This window comes from Anthonomus grandis, chromosome 11 (assembly GCF_022605725.1).
Source record: "Anthonomus grandis grandis chromosome 11, icAntGran1.3, whole genome shotgun sequence".
NCBI classification, from domain to species: Eukaryota; Metazoa; Arthropoda; class Insecta; order Coleoptera; family Curculionidae; genus Anthonomus; species Anthonomus grandis.
In genome coordinates, this window is record NC_065556.1 from 14,562,462 (window position 1) to 14,588,143 (window position 25,682).

Below are 25,682 nucleotides of genomic sequence, written 5' to 3' on the forward strand. Positions count from 1 at the left end.
CACACTATTGGATATCATTCTGTGATAGGTAGAGAGTAGTGGTATAGTTGACTGTAATAAGTATCAGAAGTTATTTCATCAAAATATAATGCAAGACTTCAAAGGTGCCGTTAAAAAATATTTGATTTTCCATTCAATAGATGTAACAATTTGTATGAAGATTGATAATCTTATGAAATTGATAAATATGAATAAATGGATGAATAATATATAAAATTTCCTGGTATTTTGCTTTTTGTTTGGGGTATTTTGATGAGTTAATAATATCAGTGTTTTTCTTAGACATTTCTCGCATTTTTTCTTTATTTTAGAACTTAGTTTGTAATCAATTTCTCTGTTTTCTCGGTTAAAAATAGTTTGGTTTAATATAGGTATATTTTAATTTTTAAACCTAACTTTTTTCTAGTTAGCTTTTACTGTTTTGATGATTATTAAAAAAATAAATTCCTATTATCCGGCATGAATATGATACGTTTTCATCTTGTAAAAGGAAGCCGACTGAATCCTATTATTTCTACTATTTTAAAAGTATACATCTTTATGTGATCTGAATTGCAATCTATTCTACTTACAAAAATATCTGCAATCTAAATTGCTAAGTAAATTCTATAAATGCCTGCCGATAGCATGCCGATGCATCATTGTATTAATCCTCACCGCCTTCCATTACAGAACGAATATCCGGTATAAGAAAATTTTTAAATGGGATACAGCAAACTAGACAGTTAATAGACTTACTGAGTTTGTTTGCCAGCTCTCCAATATTAACTACCGCACCCTACTTCTGATCAAACAATCCCTGAGAAGTGAAAAAATCCGCAATATGATTATCTTGCAATGATGAATTCCTGGAGGTCTAGTTAGGAAAACACCTTTTATATACCTCTATTTGTTTTATCTGGATCTCACCATCATGCATTCATTGCTAGGTGTTTAGCTTTTTGTTAGATTACTAATTATAAGAAAAGATATTTCTTTCAATAATGAGGCTTGGAGGATTAGTTTATTGATAACACTTTCTACTGGCGAAATAAATGGTTTTGTTTATTGGTATATTATGGTTCACATAGGCAAATGCTTTTTTCTGTCAGTGAAGCAATCCTTCATGACCAAAGGTAGTTCTTAAACCGGTAGGCTAAGATCTCTTTTAGACTCATTTTTCGTTATTTTTCACCAGTTACCCAGTGAAACTTCCCCGCTGGGTGGTACTAGTTGGTTTCTTCCACTGCGATTTGCTCTGTTGTAGTATTATTGTGCCCCGTAAATTTACTCGCATATGTTTAGTTCTATTGCTTCTAGGCAACAGACCAGTATTTTTCCCAGTGGTGTAGTACTTATCTTAAATGCTTCGCAGAGGCATATAATCTAAAGAGTAATTTCTTCCTCTTCCTGGCAACCTCTACATAGCGGCGTATCTACTTTTCCGAGCCTACATTTTTGTGTAGATGTTTAATGCTGGGTGCATGGCGTGTGAGTAGCCCAATATGTTCTCACCCTTCCTTAAGGACGGGCTACCCAAAAGGTATTTGGACAGTTTCGGCTTGGACACTTGTTCCCAGTAGTTTTTATTCTTTAATTCCAAATAGTGTCTGATATCCCTTTTTCAGGTTTTATCGCTGGCACAGCATGTTCTCTGACAGGATTATCTTTGGTTTATTTTAATCTTTCGCTAGGTCCGCGACATCCTCCTAGCAGTTTTGTATAGCTTCTGACCTAGTGTCTAACTGGCCTAAAGCGTTTGTTGCTGACTGATCTTCTGATGATTGTGAAAGTTCGGCTCCTTGGCGCCGCTTCTCTCATCAGTTGAACACAGGTCTGGTTTCTTATTAGGTTTGTCTGTAAGTTTGTTGCTTTCAAGCCCAGGTTCAGCATAGTCAAATGCTTTTCTTAAATAAAAAAACAGTGCTCCTATATTGCAATATGTGTAATGGTTTAATGAAAGATGATCTAATATTGGGTTACTTTTACGATCCACTTTTTATAAAATGTGGATGACAGGACTTTACAAAGTATTCTTATTGCTTTTTCGGAAAGATTAATATATCAAGAAGATTTCTTAAGACCACATGAGTACTATGAGGTAATAACAAGCATTCTTGGCCACTAGGACATCTAATTGTCTGATATTCGACCAGAGTGATAAAAAAAAATATGCAAAAACTTAGGTTACCATCAATTATCAGACAAAGCTCTAGTTTCTTGAAATATTGTGATAGGATGGGCTCACTACGTAAAAAATAACATAAATGGTAAAAATTCCAAAGTTAGTTTGATCATACCACTATCTTAACTCAATAAGTCCCTATAAAAATTTCAGAAGCTTTAAAGTCCAAGGCAAACTAACATCTTGCTAGACATTTGATTATTAAATGTACTAACTCTTAATTAAATTATTTTATGGAATTTACTATTCACTATTTAGTAAAATTTGAATTCATTACTTAAAGATGAAATTGGATGGAAGTTGAAGGAATAAAAGATAATTATGAGGATCTTTCCATGGAAAATGTATTTAAGTTACATATTTCTATTCTAGTTTGGAGATTTTCTATTAAAATGTTGTAATATGACTGAAAAATTCATTTTTGAAAGAAAATATTGCAAATTTCAAATGCTTGAGTAAGTCGAGTATCTAAAATCACCCAAGATCTAGGAACTAGAGAATTTTGATGAAAAAATTGAAAGATTATATATAGATCTTATATTAGGATCATCTGAATCTAAATGATGGATTTAAAATGTGTTTCCAGTTAAAAAATTACAATACATATGCAACGCATCCTACGCATTCTGCGAAGAAAATTGTACAGAGAATATAAAAAACAGCAACCTGCTAGCATGTGACCTATATGTTTAGGAAAGAGTCAAAGTCAAAGATAGCTTTATTATCATAACTCATAGTTGTTAATAAAGCCATTTGGTAAAACCAAAATTTAAATGTAGATATAAGATATAAATTATAATACTTATAATAGGAACCAAGAAATACAAAAAACTTGAGAAAATATGAAACGCTAAAAAATACATTAAGAATAGTACATTAAAATTACAGACTTAATACAACATAACAAATAGGTAACCTAGATGTCAGATGAAGTACGTTAAATTAACAGATTTGGCTTTAAACAACCGTTTATGGAGCAGTTGAAAGTTGCTCTGGAAGCCCTTTTAGACATAAAAAAGGAACGCTCTTTTTATATTCCTCTTCGAAGCTCCTGTTGTGATTTTGCCTTATCACCGGAGTAGTTTTAATATCGTTATATATTATTCAAATAGAAGAAAATCGTGAATTCTAAAACAAAACTTCCTGTAAAATATTGGAGATTAGGTATTAAATAAAAGGCCACTATGGAGGGTTTTTACCCTATGAATAATAGTTCTGCTTATACCGCATAAACATGCACGTTCCAAGAAACCTTTTAATGCCTTGTGTGCCGCAGGTAAATAAAACCCGAAATAAAACACACAAAAATTAAAACCGATGTTTACCGCAATGAAACCGGCACAACAGGAAGCATCTGAAATTCGTTTCCGGAAAATGTTTCCCTCCGGTGGTGACGATATTGAGCGAAGTGGGAAGCCATATTGGGGCGGCGTTTCTTTTTCACGTATCTATGGAAACGCTTCTGGCACGGATGGACTGTATTTTGGGGACGTACAGCGGGGCGAATGGGGGCGGAAAACAAAAGGTTCTCGAAATATGCGTAGCAATGGCGTCGAACTAATTGTTTTACTAGTTGAAATTGGTTTTAGAAAATTTAATATTTTACTTCAGTGTAACTAAATTAGTTACTGAACCGATTATCTTGGATCTTGGTTTTGGCTTTTGGTTACGGTGAAGTAGATGTACCTCCTAATCTTCAGGAAAACTTTAAAGGATGTAGTTTTTCTTCCTCGTTTGCGTTCGTCCATTGTGCCCGAATACACCTCAGCCTAAAAGCTTATTATGCTCACCCCTATATTACATCTATACCATACAGCCCAGCACCTAGCTGCCCTGTACCAGCCGGGACAGGTATTTTGCTGCTGTGGTACCTACTGCTTCTAGATGCAGTATGTCTCTCTCAAATATTTGTTGCCTTTTAAGGCACAACGCCGCACAGTTGCAAATAACATGTAGTACTGTTTTTGGTTTCTTTTCGCACAATCGGCAATTAGTCTCCATCATACACTCCAATTCTGTTCAGACGTCCTTTAACGGCCATGTGTGCCGTTGACCTATCAATGTTCTGTGTTTGTTCCTCCCACATGCAAGGAGGTTTCTAGTTATTTTTTCGTCTCTTTTAAATTTTATAAACGTGTTTTCTCTTTGCAGCTGTCTCATTTCTGTCCAGTAAGCTTGATGTTTTCTTTTCACCTAGTCCCTGATCTTACTGCGGATGGTGCTTCTTGGCACTCCCAGTGCAGATTCCCTTCCGATGCAAGGTGTCGTAGAACCTTTTCTTACTAGTTCATCAGCTTTTTCCTTCCTTTAAATACCTGTATGTTCTGGAACCCATATAAGCCTAACTGAGTTGCGGTCTCCTGAGGTTTTCAGTTCTATGGGGCACTTCCAAACCAGCTTTGATGTAGCCCTAGGGTTCGATAGGGCCATTAGAGCGGCTTGGCTATTTGTTATTATTAGGATCCGCTTATAAGTGTATGCTCTCCTAATGTTTTCGCTAGCACATCCCAGTATTCCAAATATTTCTGTCTGAAAAACTGTGCCATATCTTTCAAGCAGATAAGACGTTTCATGCTAAGGTTTTTCTCCAAAAATTCCAGCTCCCGTTCTCTTGTCGGGTTTGGATCCATCTCTGCATCAAATAAGATTTCCGTCTGGTCAACGGTTGTTGTCATTCTATTATTTTCTTGTTAGATACTCTTAAAAGGTCTGCAACACTTTGGTACCATGTGATCCGAAATCATTTCTGATTTGTTTGCCTCACAGATTCTTGATATTCCTTGGTGTCTTGTCAAGTTAGCTTGACTATTTATTTCCCATTCGCTCCACTCCCAACTTTACTTCTCCTTGAATTACCAGGTGTAATAGTTGAGAGGTTAAGAAGGGCTTCCATGAATGCGGTTAGTGTAAATTTTATGGCTCCTGTCATGCCTAGACATGCAAGCCTTTGTATTTTGCTTAACTTAAGCCATGCTTCTATTTGCACTATTTTTGGCCACCGTGCAGTAAGTTATAGTGGGCACCACTACTCTGGTATAGATTCAGTGTGATATTTTAAGCTATAGTCCTTAAGTTTACCCCTGCATGCGTTTGGTCGTCAATAAAATTGATGCCGATCGCTTGGTTATTTTGTCAAGATGTCCGCTCCAGCTTAGCTTGATGTCCAAGATAACTCCCAGGTATTTTATCTTTATCAATATAAGAATTTCTTTACCATGCAAGAATAGTGGCCCAAGGTTCTTAATCTTTCGTCTTCTGGTAAATGGTACAATTGTGGATTTAAGAGAACTAGTCTTAAGATCTTTCGTTTTATTAAATTTTCTTGGACTATTATTACCAAGTCATCTGCGTATCCTAAAGTTCTAAACCTTTTTTTCCTTAGTTTTATTAGCAGACCTTTCATGACCATGCACCACATGATCAGCGACAGAACACCTCCCTATAGACATCCCTAAGTTACAAAACTAGAGTTTCATTCAGTAGTTCGCATCCTACTGTCCTGCTTCTGAGCACAATCTCGCGTATATTACAAGTTCTCCTGAGGTCCTTGTAATTGACTCGAATGGTGTATTATCAAAAGCTCCTTCGACATTCTGAGAGGCAGCTAGTAACTTCTAGTAACTTCTTTGGTTTCCAGAGTCTTCTTTACCGTAGTTACAAGCCTATGCAGCCCTCTCTCTGTGGATTTACCTACGGTGTAAGCACATTAGTCTTGCAGCAGAGGGTTTTCAATTAATGCTCCGTGTCTAGTGTCTTTAAAAAAAATTACAAAAGACTTATCGGTCTGAAAGATTTGGCTTAGGAATAATCAGTTTTTCCGGGCTACCCAAGCCCTTAGGCCGTTGAAGCATTCCGTACCGACCCGCATCTTATAGAAATATGGCCCTTCATATCTCAGTCAGTTCATTTATTATTACATCTGATCCTTCTTGCATCACTGCTGGAATGATTCCTTATGGATCAGCAGATTTGTAGGACTCAAATGAGTTGATAGCTTATTTGATCTTCGTCTGACGTGCTTTATATTGATGTCGTTCTGTATTGTCCTGACTGCCTGTTATGCTGTATTTAAAGCACACACAGGTAAATGTACCCGAAAAAGTTCAGTCAGTTACCATTGCCATTCCATAGGGCGCTAATCGTGCAGTCTTGCTCCCTTTGGAGTCTACCACAGTCTCGAATCCTTTCTAGTTCCTTATAGTACTTCCTCTAAGAGTGTTTTAGCTACTATTGTAGTCAGTTAGAGATGTTCTATAGATTTCCCATCTTTTACTGTGTTTTGCATTGTTAAATTCTAACAGTCCTCTTTATCTTTTTAAGGTCCACCACCACACGGTTTTTCTGGATGCAACCCTTTTGATTTCCGGGTTGTTGTTTTTGTAGCACTTAATGATTGTGTCAGTCAGTTTCTCCAGGTATTCATTTAGTTTGTTTGTATCACTTATAATAACCCCCACTAGCTCGCAATCGAGTTCTACTTTAAAGTTACCCCAATCGGTTCTTTTCGTATTTCGATAAGTTATTATTTCCCGATCAACACCTTATTGTAATTTGAATGTAATTTGAAAACAAATGGTCCGAGCAACTCTCCTCCATGGATACATGCCAGTTTTCAATAGAATTAGTTATATAATTAGTGCTTGTTATAAAAGTGCGGTTATTACCTTTGTTTACAATGTCTAAGTTATTTGTCATTATAGCCATTTAGTGACTCACTTCTGACATTGATATCGGTACTTTAAAATATTGTCTCAAAATCAATTTTCATTTCTTGAAGGGACTATTCCCTTCAAGAAATGAAAATATCTGTACTATTACCGTTGATGCTCTATATAATTTTACATCTGAAGTGACACAAAACTTAAATAAAGGTACCCAATGTCTGAGTGTTTTCATAGATCTTGCTAAAGCTTTCGACACTGTCCTACATAATCTTTTATTAAAAGTACTTTCCCAATATGGTATAAGAGGAGTTCTACTAACATAATTGGAAAATTACTTAAGGGGTAGAACGCAGATGGTAAGTATTAGTAATACTTTAAGTGAAAAGAGAGTTATTGAAATTGGCATCCCTCAAAGAATTGTGCTTGGGCCAATCTTATTTATAATATACCTGAATGCTCTTCTTCAAAGATGTAGTACTATATAAATGTACTTTTTTAAGATTGTTTTTAGACTGCAGACAAGACAAGCTTATGGGGTGGTATGCTTTGGGGAGAGATTGGGTTTGGTTGGTTGTAGTGCGATTTCGCTGGTTTGTGTAAACACACCAAAACTTCACCAACATTAGCTTTGAGGATATATCTTAGCATACGAGGCCACCCAAACATCTTCATTAGGTGTGGCATTAGAAGTCTTAGACCCCACTATAATGCGGTGAGGTAGTTGTCAATTTTGATTTACATCAGATGAGAAACTAGAAAGTACCAATTTACCGATTTTATTTTTTCACTTTTTAATTACAATGGGAATAGTTGATGATCAGTCTCAGAGGATATGAGAGATGCCTGCAGCCGTTTCTTTGCAGTAGTGGAGTAAAAGAAATAAGTAACAAGAAGTAGGTTTACGTTTTCCTGGAGGTTTGCAGTGTAGGTACCGTCTACTTTGCCTATTTAATGAATTAGCTCTGTCTTGTCTTTCTAGGGTCACAACTTTCCAACCAATTTGACATAAATATTTCAGGACTTTTAACGTTTAACCATATAATAAAAAAACCCATAATAAAAGATTGGTTTTGCTAGAATTTTCTGTTGCTTCTTTAGTTAACAGATTAATTACTATAAAGTAAATAATACTATTTAATTTATTATTTATTTTATATAGATATAATACAAAGAATCTTTTCAAATATATTATTACCCTTTCTATTTTTTTATTCGTTATAAACTATTTTTTCCCTTTTTTCTTTTTACCTTTGTCCTTTCCTTTACCTTTCTTCTTTCTATAAGGACCCAGTTTCTTTCTAAACATAACACCTCTCCACCAAGCCTGTATCTTGGTAGCAGCTGCTATCTCTTTCAGTCTCTGAGCCTCCTTTTCGTCTCTTATCCTTTTGTATTCCAACCAATCGTCAATTTCTGCTTTTCTTTTTTCATACTTTTCTGTTAAAATACGTCGTTCTTCGGTTAATTTTTCCAGGGCTGCACGTAAATTAATTGTGTCTGATTCTTTTCCCTCGAATTCTTCATCATATTTTTTCATCCAGAATTGAATTTCATCAAATAATTCATTTTTAGTTTCTTCGAAGTAGCTTTCCAGTTCGTTATGACATCTATTTTCCACATTAATTTTTTCCTCTGTTTCCTTAATGATATTATTGTAATGACTTTCCTTTTCTTTGCATTTCATTAGGTTTTGTTCTATTCTAGCTTTTTCCCATTGATCAAAATGCAACACTTCTAGCTGATTATATATAAAAATATCTTCGACCTGAAATCTGAGCTTTTGTATCTTTGCATCAGTCTCTTCAATTGTTCGGATATTGTCCAATCGTTCTTCTTCAAGTTGACTCTTCAGATCCTCAATAACTCTTTCTTGGCTTGCTTCATCTGCCAGCAGTTGTTCCTCTTCTTCTTGCATTTGATTTATTAATTTTATAGTATCTTTAAGCACGTTAAAAGTACCGTACTTTTTTATTTCGAGGGAAGTTTCCTTAAGCACCACAAAAAGCATATTAATATCTTTGGCCAGCTTATCAAAACTGCTATTTTGGGAATTTATTCTATATTCGGCATGATTCTCCTGACCCATATAACGGGTCTCTATGCTTACATACTGAGGTAGCCGATCCGGATTCAGTCCTAAATCACTCTGTAGATTGATGCTACGAAGAATAATCAGCTCGTTTAGGCATTCACTCAGGATACACATAATAACATTTCTTATGAATGGTGGTACAGTAATATCATTGAAAATTTCCGATTTTCCCAGCCAATAAAGGGACTGTGAAGATAAAATGTCTTCTGGTTTTATGCATTTTAGTTCACTTTCGTTACTTGGGCAAGAGTCCATCGTAAAACGTCAATCTGATTTTGTAATTTGACATTTCTAACAACGTTCCTCAAACAGGCTGTATATATAAATGTCTAACCGCATGCATGCAGAACAGACTATAATATTCCAAAATTGGTAACCATTAATTTGCTTAAGAGATCAGTTTTTTTTTAGGCCTTTAACCTATTTCAAAAAGTTTTATTCAATGGTCTAGGTATTTCAGGTGCGCAAGATTGGTCCGGCCCCGTTCGCATCCAGCATCCCTCCCCCGTTATGGATACGACCAGTTATGTCCCCAACAATCCCCAGTTTGGGGTTCAGTTCGAGTGTAACTGGAGTGCTCCCGCAGGATCTGTACAACAAGTAAGTTTAATTATTTTAGTAGTATAAGCAATCAACTACCTATTTATTTTTGCACTTTTTATTAAATTTGGTTGTGACATCTATTGTTAAGAAAATGAGCAGATTATAAGAAGTAGTAAGTAAGTAAGTTTAAGTAAAACTATCTCACGCTCTTAACTTTTGAGGTACAGCATGTGAGAACCTTGAGAAGAAATAATAATAATCGTCTTTTATTAAAAAAAACAACAGATTGACAAATATTATAAATGAAAAAAAAGGGCGAAGTCTAGCCTAAGGCTACTCAAAGTTATAAAAATTATAAAAAAATAATTGTTATCACTAAAAAAAATACTTATACCCTTCTTTATACCCAACACGGAGGAGAAATAAAACTCACAATCTGTACCAAAACAAGACTGTACACAAACAAATACCTTTGTATGCAATTGTAGACAACTATCATGTTACCTCTGGAGCACACCATACCAGTGAGTTAAAAAATAGGAGCTCAACTGTTCTCTAAACAAATACAACCTTAACCCTGACTTAAACTTGATTAAATTATAAAGTAGTAGGTCATTGTTTGTGAACAAGTCAAATAAAGAACGACTACAGAAGAACCCAAAAACTTATTTTTGGGTTCACGTTACTAGTATATTTAAAATCATTACTTTAATTTTATATTTATCTTTAACATAAAAAATAAAAATTTTATACCTGTTTCAAAGATTTTTTCATAGATCAAGTGTACTACAGAAAATATCTAATAACCAGCCTATTTAAATATTAATGTTATGAGAACTGACAATTACCAAAAATAATAATATATAGAGGGCCGTAAAAAATTAAATACATTCATCACAAAAAAACTTATTATTGTTAAATATTATAAAACAATTTACCACAAATTATATTCTTATAATTTTATTTTCATATTACTAATATTGAATATTGATGTATCAAAGAAATAAAATTTACTTTTTTTTTGCTGTATTTAATTCAGTTAAATACAGCAAAAATTTATTGAGTAAAATAGTTTGAACATAAGCCTAGTTTATAAAATATTATTTATATAAGTCTAATTAAACTAAATGTATATAAATTTTAATAAATTAAAGATCGCCATGATTTTAAGTTTTTTAATTATTACTTTAATGTTGTTTAGAGTCTTCTCTTTAGTTTATCCCACATGTATGTAGGTATAAATGAAATATTGTAATATCGGGTGGCTTTAGAATTTCAAGTTAGGTTTGGTTTGTCATTTAAACAGATTTTTCGTTATTATAGTGGCGATGGTGTTAAAAGAACAGCCAAAAACTTTCTATTTCTTTTTATGCTATAGAGGGTGGGTATCCAGAAGTATTGGTCGATTATAAAAAAAAACTGTAATTAGGAAAAAACTAAAATTTTGACAATATACTAAAGCCGATAGAAATAACTTGGCTAAAATATGTAGAAGATGGCGGCGTTTTTGCTTATACCGGAAGTAAATATCAACTTCGTTATTTTAAATGAAAAAAACTTATACAGTGCATCGCAAAAGTTATGTCTAAATTCATTTAAAATTCAGGGGTGTGTTCGAAAAAAACGCTAGGACCCGTCGATTTTTATTTCAAGTTGCGCATTTTTGTACGTGAAGTTTGTATATACAGGGTTGCTGAAAAATAAATTACGACCATCAACTTAATTTTTTCAAATTTTCGAAAGCACCTTTTTTTATTTCATTTTTGAATTTCGCGTGGAATTCTACGTATGTTTTATGCATCTTGTCCTATACCTAAAGTCAACAGTTATCGAAAAAAAGACGACCAAACATTATTATTGAAGTTCACCTTACGAGTCACCTTATCTCTGAGAATTTTTATACAGAGCAAAATTCCATTCACTCGTGTTTTTTTATTGTTGGCTCGTGACCGTGTATTTTTATAGAAACTGTATGACAGTTGTACGCCAAACAGATATTGTCAAGTGTGAAGTGTACGAGCAAAGTTGCGGTTTTCACAATGGTAAAGTTAACGGAACGAGAAAAAATAGAAATTCTGTGCATGGTTGGGTTTGGTGATAGCACACGTAATCAAAGAGAAGCTGCTCAATTATTCAATGGAATCCATCCTGATGGTCCTCCGATATGTCAAAAGGTGGTGAATAGAATAGAGGCTAAATTTAGAGAATTCGGCCATGTTAGAGATGTGCCGAAATCTGGTCGTCCTGCTCGAGATGAAAATGAACAACTTGACGTTTTGCTTTCTTTGGAAGAAAACCCATGCCCTCCTCTGTCGCAGATTGGGGAAAATTTACACATGGCGAAATCTATAGTTTACCGAATAGTTAAAAAGCACCTATATCACTCCTACAAAGTTATTCCTGTGCAAGAGTTATTTGATGACGATTTCGATAGGTGAAATGAGTTTTGTAAACGCTTACAAAATATATGCAATCTAAATAATCATTTAGTAACAAATATAATTTTTTCCGATTAAGCCACGTTTTGTTTGAATGGTGGTGTAAACAGACAAAATTGTCGATATTGGGCAATAGAAAATCCGCATTGGATGATGGAGGTAAATACCCAGTACCCTCAAAAACTGAATGAGTGGTGTAGAATAGTGCGCGGAAGAGTAATAGGTCCCTTTTTCTTTGAACAGACTTTAACGGGACAAGTGTATCTCCATTTTCTCCAATTTGAATTAGTTTCAGCATTACTAGCTTTATTTCCAAATCCATTGGACCCAGACTATCCTGACGAAGAACTAATTTTCCAGCAAGATGGCGCTCCTCCACACTATGCTGCCACTGTGCGTAAATTTTTTGATGAAACCTTTCCCAATCGGTGGGTAGGAAGGAGAGGACCCATCGAATGGCCTGCTAGGTCGCCTGACCTAACACCAATTGACTTTTTTTTGTCGGGATACCTCAAGTCGAAGGTATTTGTTCAAAGGCCAAATAATCTAGACGACTTGAAAGAGAGAATTCGCAGAGAAATGCGCGCCATAACTCTGGAAATGATTGAAAATATGAGACTTTATTGATCGCCTTGGATATTGTCAAGCCGTGAAAGGCAACTATTTTGAACATTTAACTTAATTTTTGTTTTTTTTTATTTGTTACATGAGTCATCTTTTTTTCGATAACTGTTGACTTTAGGTATAGGACATGATGCATGAAACATACGTAGAATTCCACGCGAAATTCAAAGATGAAATAAAAAAGGGGTGATTTTATTTGAAAAAATGAAGTTGATGGTCGTTATTTATTTTTGAGCAACCCTGTATATACAAACTTCACGTACAAAAATGCGCAACTTGAAATAAAAATCGACGGGTCCGAGCGTTTCTTTTTCGAACACACCCCTGAATTTTAAATGAATTTAGACATAACTTTTTTGGATGAACTGTATAACGTCCTATATCTATATCTGTTTTTGTCACATTTAAGTGTTTATGTCAAAAATGACGTTTGCAGACCTTACAATAATTATTAATTTTGCCTTTAAGGAAATCTTTATAATTATGTTTTATTAAGGTTCCTTGTAGAGAAGAACCAATTTATATGAAAATTTAATAATTCTTAATACGGGATAGTAAAAAAAAAGAATATAAATTAAATTTAATAAACCGTCTAAAGTGAGTTTTTTTGGAGAATGTAATACAATTATATTAAGGACATGTGACACATTTGCCACCCGATTTTAGAAAAAACAGAAACCAGCATAAAATACTGTCAAGAAAATTATGCAAAATTTCGAGAATTTTGGATTCATATGAGCAAGAGTGCAGAAAAATAAACCAGTAATTAATAATGAAATCATTAAAATTGCAATTTTAGCATATTTACCAAGAAGAATACCTACCAGGCAAGTAGTGGCATTCGAATCGGAGATATCTTAGTCATAAATAATAAGATTAAAAAAAAAACAGGTGTCATCCATATGTCTTTTTTATCGTTCAGCATCTTAGACCGTCTTTCGACAAAGAGTAGTTGTCGTTCATCTTAAAAAAAAAATTTGTTTGGTTATTTAAACTAGACGTGTGAAGCGAGTTTTAAACTGAAATTTAAGTTAAAATTTCATATCAGTTATTTAACATTGATTCCCCTCTACAAGGCACCCGACCACAATATAATAAAAATAAACGTTTTCCTATAATTGATGGTTTTTAAATGGATAAAATATGATGAAAATTATTGATGTGCAAATGTCATTTTTGATATAAAAACTTAAATATGTCAAAAATGGAAAGACTTAGACATATTAACTATTTAGATTATGATTTAGAATTTAAAAATGTAATCATATATAGGATGATCTATTTAAAATAATGAAGTTGACATCTACTTCCGGTATAACCGGAAGTGCCGTCATCTTAAAAAATATTGCAGCTGAGTCGCGCCTTTATCGACTTTAGTATATTGTCAAATTTTTTGATTTTTTCTATTTATAATTTTCCCAAAGACGATCCATCCGGTTTCTGGAGACTTAACCTGTTTATTACTACTCAACTATTATAATATTAGAGCCCCTTCGTAAAACAAGGCGAAATATATGTAAGCTATATTTATTTTGAATGCCTATTTCTATTGTAGCGCGTGGATTTGAGTATCTGGGATTCTCTAGTTTTGCCCTTCCTAATTCACAAGCATTGGAGTGAGAGCGGCATATCCACATTTGAGCAAATATCAGATTTTATTCTTAAAATTTTAATGTTTCAATAATTATATTAAATTGCTAAGTTTATTTAACAGGTTTTTACTTTAAAATGGAGGAATTAAAATATGTTTAATGTATATTTATACATATATTACTAAAAATCAAATAAATTATCTATACAGCAGCTATAAGGCGGAATAATAGTACAAATAGAAATATATTTCATTAAAATTTTTTTTCGAATTATTCTGTATAGGAGTTTGCCTGTATATAGCATCCTAATTTCTTTTTATATCCAGGTTGCATATTGATTTTGAATTATACGGGGAAGTTTTCCAGAATAAAAGCTGTTTAATGCCCCGAGTGCTAATATGTAATTTAGTTTATAATTAGGTTAATATTGACTTAGTAATATTTATATATCTTTAGTATTTTTAAACTACATGTGTAAAAGGCAAAAGTTGTAGATGTAGATTAAATAAATAATATTATTTTCTTCCACGGAAGTACGCATGATTGTTGAGTCTCAAGTTCTTTACCGTACCTTTAAGTGCGTCTTGATTTGTTCGTTTCAATATATATTTATTGATGAGAAGAGGACAACAAATGATTAAATTGTCATTTCAAGAAAGAAAATGATATTGACAGATTACTTTTGGCTTTTAAATATATATTCTCTTCTTTGCGAACTATTCTTATTGCATAAACATATTCATATCTTTTAACTTTCAAAAAACAATCGCCAATGCAAATTATGATTCTTTGACATTTAGGTACTTAATTCGAGCTTGTGCTAAAAAATGTTCGTAAAGTAGTAAAATAGGGGATTTAAAAAATTTTGCATTATTATACAGCATTCTAGGGACATGCTTTAAAAACAAAACCTTAATAGGAAAAACTTTTTGATATTTACCGTTGTTTGGTTTGAAGCATATAATGAGACACAGCGATCACAATGTTCAAAACTGTGATTTTTTTACCTCTATTAAGCGGCGTTTAACATTAACTACTACATAGGCCTCAAATGTCGTTTGAAATTTTGATTTATTCCTTTTTAACAAATTGGACATGCAACACCTCTCCTAAAATAAGATTTTTTAGAAAGTTTTGATTTTATTTTTCTTATTATTATCGATTACAAATAAAGCTATACTAGAAATTTTGATTTTTGTATGATGTATTCGCCGACGGACAAATTTTTGTTAAAGTAGCTTTGTCAGGATAAAGTCAGAGGTGATCGCATCGAATTTGTAGTAGTACTGTACTTGAGTTAAGTAATATTTACTTTGCCTTAATGACCCAAAATTGTTTAAGCTGATTCTTTTAACTAATCCTCCATGCACGGTCTAGATTAATTGTTCGATTATCATTTCTAATTATTCTCTCTATGAATGTATTTATATATAAAATTTTACTTAATATGTTTTAAAACCCTTTTTTTTTTAACGAAATCTAAAAACATTTTTTTTTTGCAAGACGGCTTATGATGGGAAAACTATTTAAAAATCGTCATAGTTGATCGGATCCTCTATTATTTTGAAATAAGGAATAAATGTCGAGTGATATCGCAAATTCCTATTTTTTTTTTTGAAAATAGACTTGAATATTTTGAATTTGTAGTAGTACTATACTTGAGTTAAGTAATATTTACTTTGAAAACTCCAAAATATAAATTTATCTCTGTTAATAAGTTACTACGTAATTTGATTAGTTAGTGTTGAAACATTTAACGATGTTTTTGATTCAAAAGTAGTTTCTTTAACAAAAAAATATAATATGTTTTCAATTTAAAAAAATAATCTTAGCAGCTTTGTCTTATGCTATGTTTTCGGTGAGCTAACCTATATTTACCAAGGGCAATTTTTTTATTAGTAGTACTAAGGCGTTTTGGTATAACAGCAATATTTAAGGTTTGTTGGCAATTTTATTCCTTAATCTATTTGTATAATAGGATTTTAATAAATTTTCAAGTAGTTATACGCCGATCATAAAAATCAAAAAGGAAAGAAACTTTTCTTAGAATTCTTTAGAGTTTTAGACAGTAAAGTACGCGTTCAACTAAATTTCGAATATTTTTTTGACCTAACTGTTGCCAATCGACCAAAGCTTAAATTCTGGATTCATATTTTCACCGAGTCGAGTATCATGTATAATAATTTTTTGACCAATTATTAACCGTTATCGCCTCTTTTATTTAAAATTAATTATTATAACGCAATTTTAAATCGGCTGATAAATAAGCCCATAAGAAAAAAAAACTAAGTCATATAAATAAACGCATTTAATTAATGGAAATAGCATAGAAAACTTTGGTTTTTTGACTAGGAGGCTGCGTTTTGACGCGTTTTTGAGTTATTTTTCAATTGACATAATACATGACATCTTGTCAAGTTCAATTATTATTTGCTATTCAAATAACTTTGCCGTAGTTTTCGAAATAATTTTAATGTTTACTAATATTTGAAATTTTTGCTGACTATTATTACTGCTTATTATTTTTCCGTGATTACTTGATTAAAAATTAAAATTTTCAATGCATTTATGACACCTTATTTTAAAATTTAAAAAAAAAAAGATTTTTTCTATGAGCATAAAACAAAAAGTGACAAATGCGGTATTATTATTCTCAGAATAATATTTTCTATCGAAGTAATAATATACCAATTGTCCTATTTAAAATAAAAAAGTTACTGTCACTTCCTGTTAAACCGGAAGTAACAGAAAATAATAGAATATGTCAAAAGATGCTCTTATGACTATTCTATCGATATACCAAATTTCATTACTTTATCTTAAAAACAAGTTATGAAGTGTTCCCTTCTTCCTGTGTCACCCGGTATACATAAAAATTTTAGCAAACATATAAATTATATTAGGAATTCGCTTGCTTTATCAATCTGTATAAAGCGATTCTTTGTATTTTCTATTAGATATTTTATATGGAGAATAGAAAGATCACTTGTACGTGGAAACATCTTACAGTTAAATAATCTGCTGCGGATCTTTTTATTAATTTTTTTTCATTGCGCCTGTTTTTGTGGTTTGCTTACTTCGGGTAATTCGGCAAAGGTCGGATGTTAAGTTATCGGGATTAAGTTTTCGAGATTTGGGATTTGCCATATAAAGTTGTAGGTCTATCATTTTTTTATGATCCATATTTTCCTATGACTCACAGACATAAATTTCTGCTTGGTTCCTGGATGTTATATGTGAGCAGTGAAACAAAACATTGAGAGCTAGGACTTCTAACTAGCTCCACTAACTAGCCTTGAACCATTAGTATATCATACAAACTTCCTTTTTTGGATAAGTGGGCTTTCCGTTTTATAGTCTTAGCTGAGCCAGGTTAGAGCCGGTGTATATTAATTGTTCGAATCATAGTTTTATTCTTCATTCCAAAAAAGGAATTGCGATGTTACTTGTACTAATGTAACTTGTTAAGAGTAATGATGGTGATAATAATGATAATGTAACTTAAATATTTTAAAATACCATCAAGTCCATATTCTAAGAATATCAGAATATTCCATACTCTCAACGTTGACACAATACTTTTAAATCAATATTATCATCAGCAAGGAAATAAATAAATAAATCTTAGGTATCTGATATTTAAAGAATCGAAAGCCTATACGTCCTTAGCTTCACACTTTAGAATCGCAAACACTACTATTGAGCGATAAGTCAGTTACACAAATATCGTCATAACTGGTATACTTTTGAATAAGAAACGATGGCAGTGTCCGATGGTAAGGCAATATTAATTTTATGAAATAATTATTAACTGATTAGTTTGCTAAAATACGTAGATTAATATAGTTTTACAGTTATTTTCATATCAATCCTTTCTAGGTTTCAACTTGTGCGGACGATTTGTCATCCTGTTGGAGCGACGAAATGGGGTCATTCTCATTACCGCTAGATCTTGATCCCTTACCAAGCTTATTTAACATATCCCCCTGCGGAAATGTTTCAAATTCAAGGTAAACGTATAGTATTTAAAAACCAAACTAAAGACATAATATTTACCATAAAAAGCTACGTATTCCCCTAATGAAACTTTTTCAGAACAGAGCCAAACTACCAAAACCAGAACCCCCTCCTATTTCGAGACCAAAAACAACCATCTTCAGATGTAGCCGATGTCCTATTATCCTTAAAACATGCAGTTGTTCATCCAGGTCAAAGCCCGACTGACAAATGCGAATCACAGCATAATTTGTATCACCCGCATCAGATGCTTTTATCACCTGGTGGATATTCAGGAGGAAACTTATGTGATCAGAGTTTTGGAATTACCCAGCAGGCGCCGATTTTTCCTAGTATGTCTGTTAATGTTTCGATGAATATGACGATGCATGGATACCATCCGAATGCTGGATATAGTTCCGATATATCATGTCCACAGGTAAGGTTAAAGTAAACTTATTTTTTTATAATATTTTTCAATATTAAAAACAACTATTAAAGAAAGAAGCTTCTCTTTTTAAAGTGTTTTATTAGTTTTTCTATAATATCTTTTTCTAAATGAAAATAATTTTTTCCCTGTCTTCTAAATACTAGTAAGCTACTTTCCGAAAGTAATCAGCATCTTTCTCTCAATACAATTCCCTTTGTCAATCTATATTTGTCTTATGGACTGTCTTGTGGACCTTCAAAGATTGATTTCACAAGATAGTGACATCTATACTTTTCAAAACTGTTTGATTTCTAAACTCTTCTTCTCCAGAGTGTAGATCTGATCTCTTCGTCGATTCGATATAGATATCTATCCAGATTATTCTCTGCCCTGTTAGAATTCCAAATAAATTTAACTCTACCATGTCAATTTCCTAGTAATCATGTTTTTTTATTCTTGTCACTCGTCCAGTAATCATTCCTGAGTGCATGAGTTATGGTACTTGGTTTGTCTAGGGCTAGGTTATGTGTCACTTTTTGACCCTCATAGCCATTTTCCTTCTGCTCTCCTGTATTCGTTATACATACTTACTAATTCTATTTAGGCGGCTCTAAATTTCCAAGATATCCCATAGTTCGAAGACCTATGCTATTTGGTAGCTAATTTTGTTCTTTCTAAAAGTTAGAAAGTCTCGGGCAATTTTATGCTTAATGCAAATTAAATTTATTATAAACATGTCCGTGTTCAGCTTGTTATTCATTGCTTTTGATGTCTCTTAACCCTGAGCTTATTTCTCTACACATAAGAATCTTTAGCCCTAGTCCAATAAAGAGAGTAGTAGATTCCCTTCTAGCAAGTTCATTTTGATGTTATCTTCGCTTTTGGTGTTATCTGTTAACACTAGGCTTATTTCTGGTCTAATAAAGAGATTAGTAGATTCCCTTCTAGCAAATTCACCTGCTTTTTAATCTTCAGATACTATGTTCATTAATCTTTGATACATTTGTGTACCTGATCAAATCCTCATGAATCCTTCAGCCGCTCTCATTTTATTCTTCTCTGCTTACTTCTCATTTATCTTTGAAGAGTAAGTGAACGTTATATCTCTGAATTATGTAATAATTTACACGATCCGCAGTTGTGTTCATAGCCCGTGTTATGTCCAGACAAGCTAGTTTTTTACCCAACTTCTTGCTCGTAATTAGCAGTGTCTTTATTCACCATTCCAGTTTGCTGCATAGTTGGTAGCATTACACTTTTTGCCACTTTTGTCCCTGATAGAGATGTTGATTTTCGTTACTTTTGATTACTCGTTACTCATCGTTACTCGACTATTAAGTAATCATTTAAAGTATTCGTTACTTTGATTACTATGATTACTGTACCGATTGTGTTACTTTTAGTGGTATTTGCATGTAAAATACTGTATCGGTACCGATTGACAATAATCATGCACAAAAATTAATAATAAATATAAAAAAAAAATAAAAATTCAACTAAGAATAAAAATGCTGATTTGGTATTTACCTATTAATTCCAGCGTCATCATTTGTTAGTCGTTTCGTATCTATACTATGTTTTCGTATAACTCGCATTTGATTACATACATCATACATACGTACGGGGGTCTGCACTTGATGCTGTATAAATAGTATAGAGTATAGGTATTAGGTAGTAATCAAAGTAATCATATGTTTTTGAATTCGGTATTCGTTACTTTGGGTATCAATGAGTAACGAGTACTCCTGTAACGAATAGTTACTTTTTCAACATCTCTCTAGTCCCCGATAGCATATTATGTCTTTGACTCTATCTCTGTTCTTTACACCTTAAGCATCTTTAGGTGTCTGAATCCGTATAAAAGCGACTTTCTTTATGCATAATTGCTTATATGTAGTTGTATTATTAATATGAACATAGTAAATAGCATATAGATAATATGGGAGGCTCTAGTACTCAATTGTAGCGTCGATGGACGGAGAATCGAAATACATAGTATAGGGTCGGAACATTCGCATCTAGTTTAGAAAAATTTATGGTTTATAGTTTTTTTAATTATTATCCTTTCATTTGACCTGCGTATAGTGATGCTGTATTATCTAGACAAAGTTTTTACCTGACTGTGATTTTAAAATAATTACTTTATTCTCAATGTTCAAGGTTCAATGGAGCGCTAACACACAAGCTCCCACGCAGGGAACCTACCAAAGCCAAGGACTTCTAAGCCCATCTTATGGAGGCACCTATTCCTTTACCGCCGATTTTAGACCCCCTCAAGATACTTCTCCTATTTTAACAACTACTGCCACATATAAACCGATGACCATGTCTTTTACTCCTCCCCGAAGAAGACCTAGTCTGACCCTTTTGGATGAGGAATCTCAAAAGCCAAATGTTTGTCGAATATGTGGTAAGCACTGAAAATTGGTCATTTAGTTTATAATTGTTTAGAATATCTTTCTTTAGGTAAAAGCTATGCAAGGCCCAGTACGCTTAAGACGCATCTTAGAACACATAGCGGGGAGAAACCGTTTAGGTGTGGTGACTGCAATAAATCTTTTTCGCAAGCGGCAAATCTTACGGCGCATGTTAGGACTCATTCTGGAGAGAAGCCATTTCGGTGTCCGGTGTGTGATAGAAGGTTTTCGCAGAGTTCGTCCGTGACGACTCATATGAGAACTCATTCGGGAGAAAGGCCATATAGGTAAGAATCAAAAATAAAGTACTATGAAGTGATATGGATACTTTTAATCTCTTTTAAGAAGACGCTGGGGTCCAAAACATGTCCCTGTCTGACCATCTTCCGGTATATTTAAAAATTAAATTTCAAGTGGAACAACAACGACCAGTATGTTTCTCTTTTCGTTCTTTTAATAACATAAATCTTACCAACTTTCAAAACGATCTTGAATCATTACCTTAGCGTCATATTTACACTATGAATGATAATAGGCGACAAAGTAAAGTTTGTTTATACTACACTTAAACAACTTTTTGATAGGTATGCTCCCTGGATTATGGAAAATATCAGAAATCTTCAAAAATTAAGAGACAAAGCTTTTAGTCAGTTACCTTATTTGGAGGACATAAAAGCCACAGTTCTAGAATAAGCGAGGAACTCAAAATAAAAATAAATGATACCCCTATTACAATAACTAATACTTCGAAATCCTTAGGTCTTATTATTAATTCTGATCTTCGATTTCATGAGCATATAACTGATAAATTTAAGAAATCATATATTGAACTTAAACTTATTTATAACCAAAGAAAAGTCTTAGGTCAAGACTTAAAAAAGCATCTTTGTGATTCTTTAGTGTTATCCAATTTCAACCATTGTGATGTCGTGTATGGACCATGCTTAGATCAAGTCGACTCTCATAGAATTCAAAAAGTGCAAAATGCGTGCATTCGTCTTATTATTGGAATTCGTCGCCGAAATCATATATCTCATAAGCTTAAGCATATAGAATGGTTAATATGTTCAATGGTCGAAAATTACATTTTGCTTCTCTTAGTTATAAAGTTTTAAAATTGAAATCACACAATATTTATACAGTAAAGTCTAGTTTCGAATAAATACTCACCACCGACGCTTTAGACAATTACCTCTACTAACTATTCCGCGACATAGAAAAGAACTTTTTAAAAGAAGTTGTTTATTTAATCTCGCCAATACTGCTAACTCATTAAACATTTCAACATTTGTCTTATCCTGTGCTACCTTTAAAAAATAAATTAAACAATTATTATTCTCTCGCCAGTAAAAAAAGAAAAAAAAAAATATATATATATATATATATATATATATATATATATATATATATATATAATTTTTTTTCATTCTTAATATATATGTATTTATCCCGACATTAATCTTTTTCTTTTCCTTTCCCGTTTCTTATCTCTTAATGCATTAAATATGTGTATATGTGCTTGCTTCATGCCGCTTGCGTTTTTAGCTTGTTTTATCTAACATTTTTATAAAAGTTTTTTTTCACTTTAAAGTGTCATTCTTATATTTTGTTATATTTGTTAATATGTATTTACTTAGGCCTAAACAGTTTCTGGCATCGCCTGAAGGCTGCATTGACATGGCCTTTTATTTTTCATGTTCTAATACTATTTTCTATATATATTATTGTAAACCTGTCATGAAAAATAATAAATTTTGTCTATTATTATTATTATTATTATTATTATTATTATTATAAAGAAATAAGAATACAGTGTTAGTGACTGTGTTATGGGGAATTAGCGAGAAGCTTGTTAGGAGTCAAGGATAAGCTTGGTTATAGTATTTGGGAAGAGTGAGAGAATATTAGGAAATATTAAACGCAACCCTAAATTAAAACGAGGCTAGTTATATAGGTTAAATGATAAGGTTAACAATATAAACCTACAAGGGCGGATGATTAGAAAACAATAAAATAAGAGAATCATCTAATAAAAAGGTTTATATTTTCATACTTCATCAGATCAACCTTTTTCGTACCTTGCCAGGTGAAATATATGCTACTGATTTTTTTGTTGTCCCAATGACGACCCCAATTGGTGTATCTAGTAATACGGTAATGCAACAAAATAAATCCCAAGCAAGGGGAGTGCAGTCATGCGAAGTAAGGCAAATTTATGAAACTTAGTTAAAGTAATGGTAGTTTCACCACCAATTACTTCAACCCAAATGGAAAAGTTCGGACTTGATGTCTATTTCGGTTCTCCGTCGCATCTTAATTTTTATTAGGTACCGTAGTATCCCATATTTTAGCACGCGATCTTATGTTAAGTACAAGAATAATGATAATTATTCTTCCACTTTTCCACAATTCCACATTTGCATGGACACTCGCTGATGTTTCGATATACTCGTATACCCTTTACTATACTTGTTTATGTTCAGTGCATTTAAGTGTATAGTTTTGTACCATTACATCTATATTAATGTAGGTTATGCTTGTTCAATTTAAATAAAAAACATTTTTATTTAAATTGTTATCTGCAGTTTAAATTTTTGTCTGCAGCAACTTTTACTAGGCTAGAAAACTCGTCATTCATGCAATTTATCGAAGACCTAGTTTACCTTTCCTGAAGTAATCAGATATAGATTCGCGTTTTTGTCGAACTTTGCATCTGGATTAAAGCCGACAGGGGATCAAAGACTTGATGGGAATCCTAACTGGGCATAACTTAATTGTATAACTTTAGCAACAGGCATAGTTTCCTATTAGGTTCCCTTATAACTTAACGGTTTGCTTTGAGTATAGTTTGGCGGCTTCGGGAATGCCACAAGATCTGCCTATTTTTTCTTTCATCATTTAACGACGCATTTATGTGTGATGACATTTATATGATTGCTGACGATGTAAGCATTCTATGGCAGGGCTTTAACAGTGAGTCTGTATACTTCTTTCCGTCGGTAGATCTATAGGAATTAAGTATGTGGGTGGACTGGTTGGCAAAAGGTTGTGCTTACGTTTTAAAGATCGTATATTACATAACAATTTAATTATTAGGAGTCTTCCAACTTTTTTAGTATGGTAAATTCATTGACTTAATCATATATAATGGTTAGTTTCAACAACATATTATTAGTCTTCCTTGGTTGTGTTGCTTCTATTAATAGCAACTCAGAAACTAGAAAATAGCTCTCTGGAGAAATTCTAGCAACTATCTTATCCAGATATTCTTTATGTTATAAAAACGTTTTCCTGGATAAAATCTATAGAGTCATGAACCTCCATTCACCCGACGAGACATTCTTATCTTTTCATACTGGAAAATGGCCACGCATAAAGAGGTTTGATTTCCTTTCGCTCGATAAAGTCATAAGTAATAAACCCTTATAATTTATTACTTATAGAAATGGTTTACTCTTCTTTTGCTGAGTATAGTTGGGGTAAACGATGATCGGTTTTCTTTGATCTGAGCGGAATGGTTCAGATGTATCAAAATTTTTATATTTTATGTACTGAACAGGTATATATTTTTAATATTACAAGTATTTTTTTATGAAACAATACCAAAGGAATCTATAAAACTATACATTTTTAATAACAGACACTTCACTTGGAAAAAATTGGACTTTTGAATTTTTTTTAGGCTTTTTGCACCTGCAACACAAATCTAGGTTTAAAATTTTTGATGTTTTTGAAAGGGGCGGACATAGGTAAACTAGTAAAATCTAATCGAACTTCCACTGTCTTTATTTTAAATTTATAATATTACGCATGATGTTTCTGTTGGTAAGTATTTCCAACCAATATCAAGTGCAAACTAACAACAATAACCGTTCTACGAGCTTATATTAGAAGTGTGTGTAGAGTTGTGATGTTTGATTATGTGCGGAACAGTTGAGGGGTCTCCACATGTTGCAAATATCAACACTGGGCTGCCTGACGATTTCTTGGTTTTGACTGCTATAAGTTGCTTCCAGGAATCTTATTTTCGTTTTATGTTGCTCCTTGCACCAAAAACTTTGCATCTGTCCAATTTATGTTATAGCCATTGGACCAAGTGTGTTCTGCTATTCTGAAATCCTGTCGTGTAAGGTAAAGTTCACGATATTCTTTTGTCCTGGCTTCCAGTTGTTACTTTGTCTCGTCTATAAATGACCCTCCAAATTCACAAGAGATTTGATATACGCAGCTCTTAGTGTCCAGTACGCATTCCAGTAGAATCAGGCAGGAAGTTATTCCGGTGGGTTGTCGATTGAATTCGACGATGTCAGGAATATGATCGGTGCGAATTCTAGAATGCTAGAATTGGTGCCAATAAAGAAGTGCAGTGATTAGAACTTGGATATCATCGTTAAAGCAAGGCACAAATAATAAATGACTGTAAACGACGGTACCAGAAAATCAAAGAACTTACTCTAGATGAAGACTACGAGCCAATCTTTGCCAAGATAAGAATTTAATTAATAATAATTATTAATACCTCTAAAAAGTTGACGAGAATTTTAAAACCCAGATATTACTGTAAGTTTCAAAAACTGAAAACTACTAGCACAAGCAAAAGGGCCCCAATGTCTTCAAACGAAAAAACCATAATCCACGATTTTTAGAGAATCCTCTACAATACTGAGGAAAAGGTATTTAGCAGGAGGCTTAATTTTGTGATTGCATCGAAGCTATCCTGGA

At 33.0% G+C, this 25,682-nt stretch overlaps 2 protein-coding genes across 3 annotated transcripts in view; one reads left to right on the top strand and one right to left on the bottom strand.

The window, feature by feature from the left end:
* The window catches only part of LOC126742317 (protein glass-like), a 31,335-nt gene that overhangs the window by 3,979 nt on the left and 1,674 nt on the right, over positions 1-25,682 (top strand). The window contains exons 2-6 of one of the 2 annotated variants that reach the window (XM_050448963.1): positions 9,381-9,520; positions 17,997-18,127; positions 18,213-18,552; positions 20,704-20,953; positions 21,010-21,247. In XM_050448963.1, the coding sequence (XP_050304920.1) occupies positions 9,431-9,520; positions 17,997-18,127; positions 18,213-18,552; positions 20,704-20,953; positions 21,010-21,247 (1,049 nt within the window). In that variant the 5' untranslated portion in view covers positions 9,381-9,430. Of the gene's footprint in view, positions 1-9,321; positions 9,521-17,996; positions 18,128-18,212; positions 18,553-20,703; positions 20,954-21,009; positions 21,248-25,682 lie in introns of those variants that run through there. The other variant, XM_050448964.1, reaches the window with a different exon arrangement.
* LOC126742318 (dynein regulatory complex protein 9-like) lies at positions 7,957-9,210 on the bottom strand. The gene has a single exon (XM_050448965.1). The coding sequence runs from the start codon at positions 9,173-9,175 to the stop codon at positions 8,051-8,053; it is 1,125 nt and encodes a 374-aa protein (XP_050304922.1). The 5' UTR covers positions 9,176-9,210; the 3' UTR covers positions 7,957-8,050.

Coding starts and splice junctions, on each gene's coding strand:
- LOC126742318 (XM_050448965.1), bottom strand. CDS start 9,175: ATGGACTCTTGCCCAAGTAACGAAAGTGAACTAAAATGCATAAAACCA.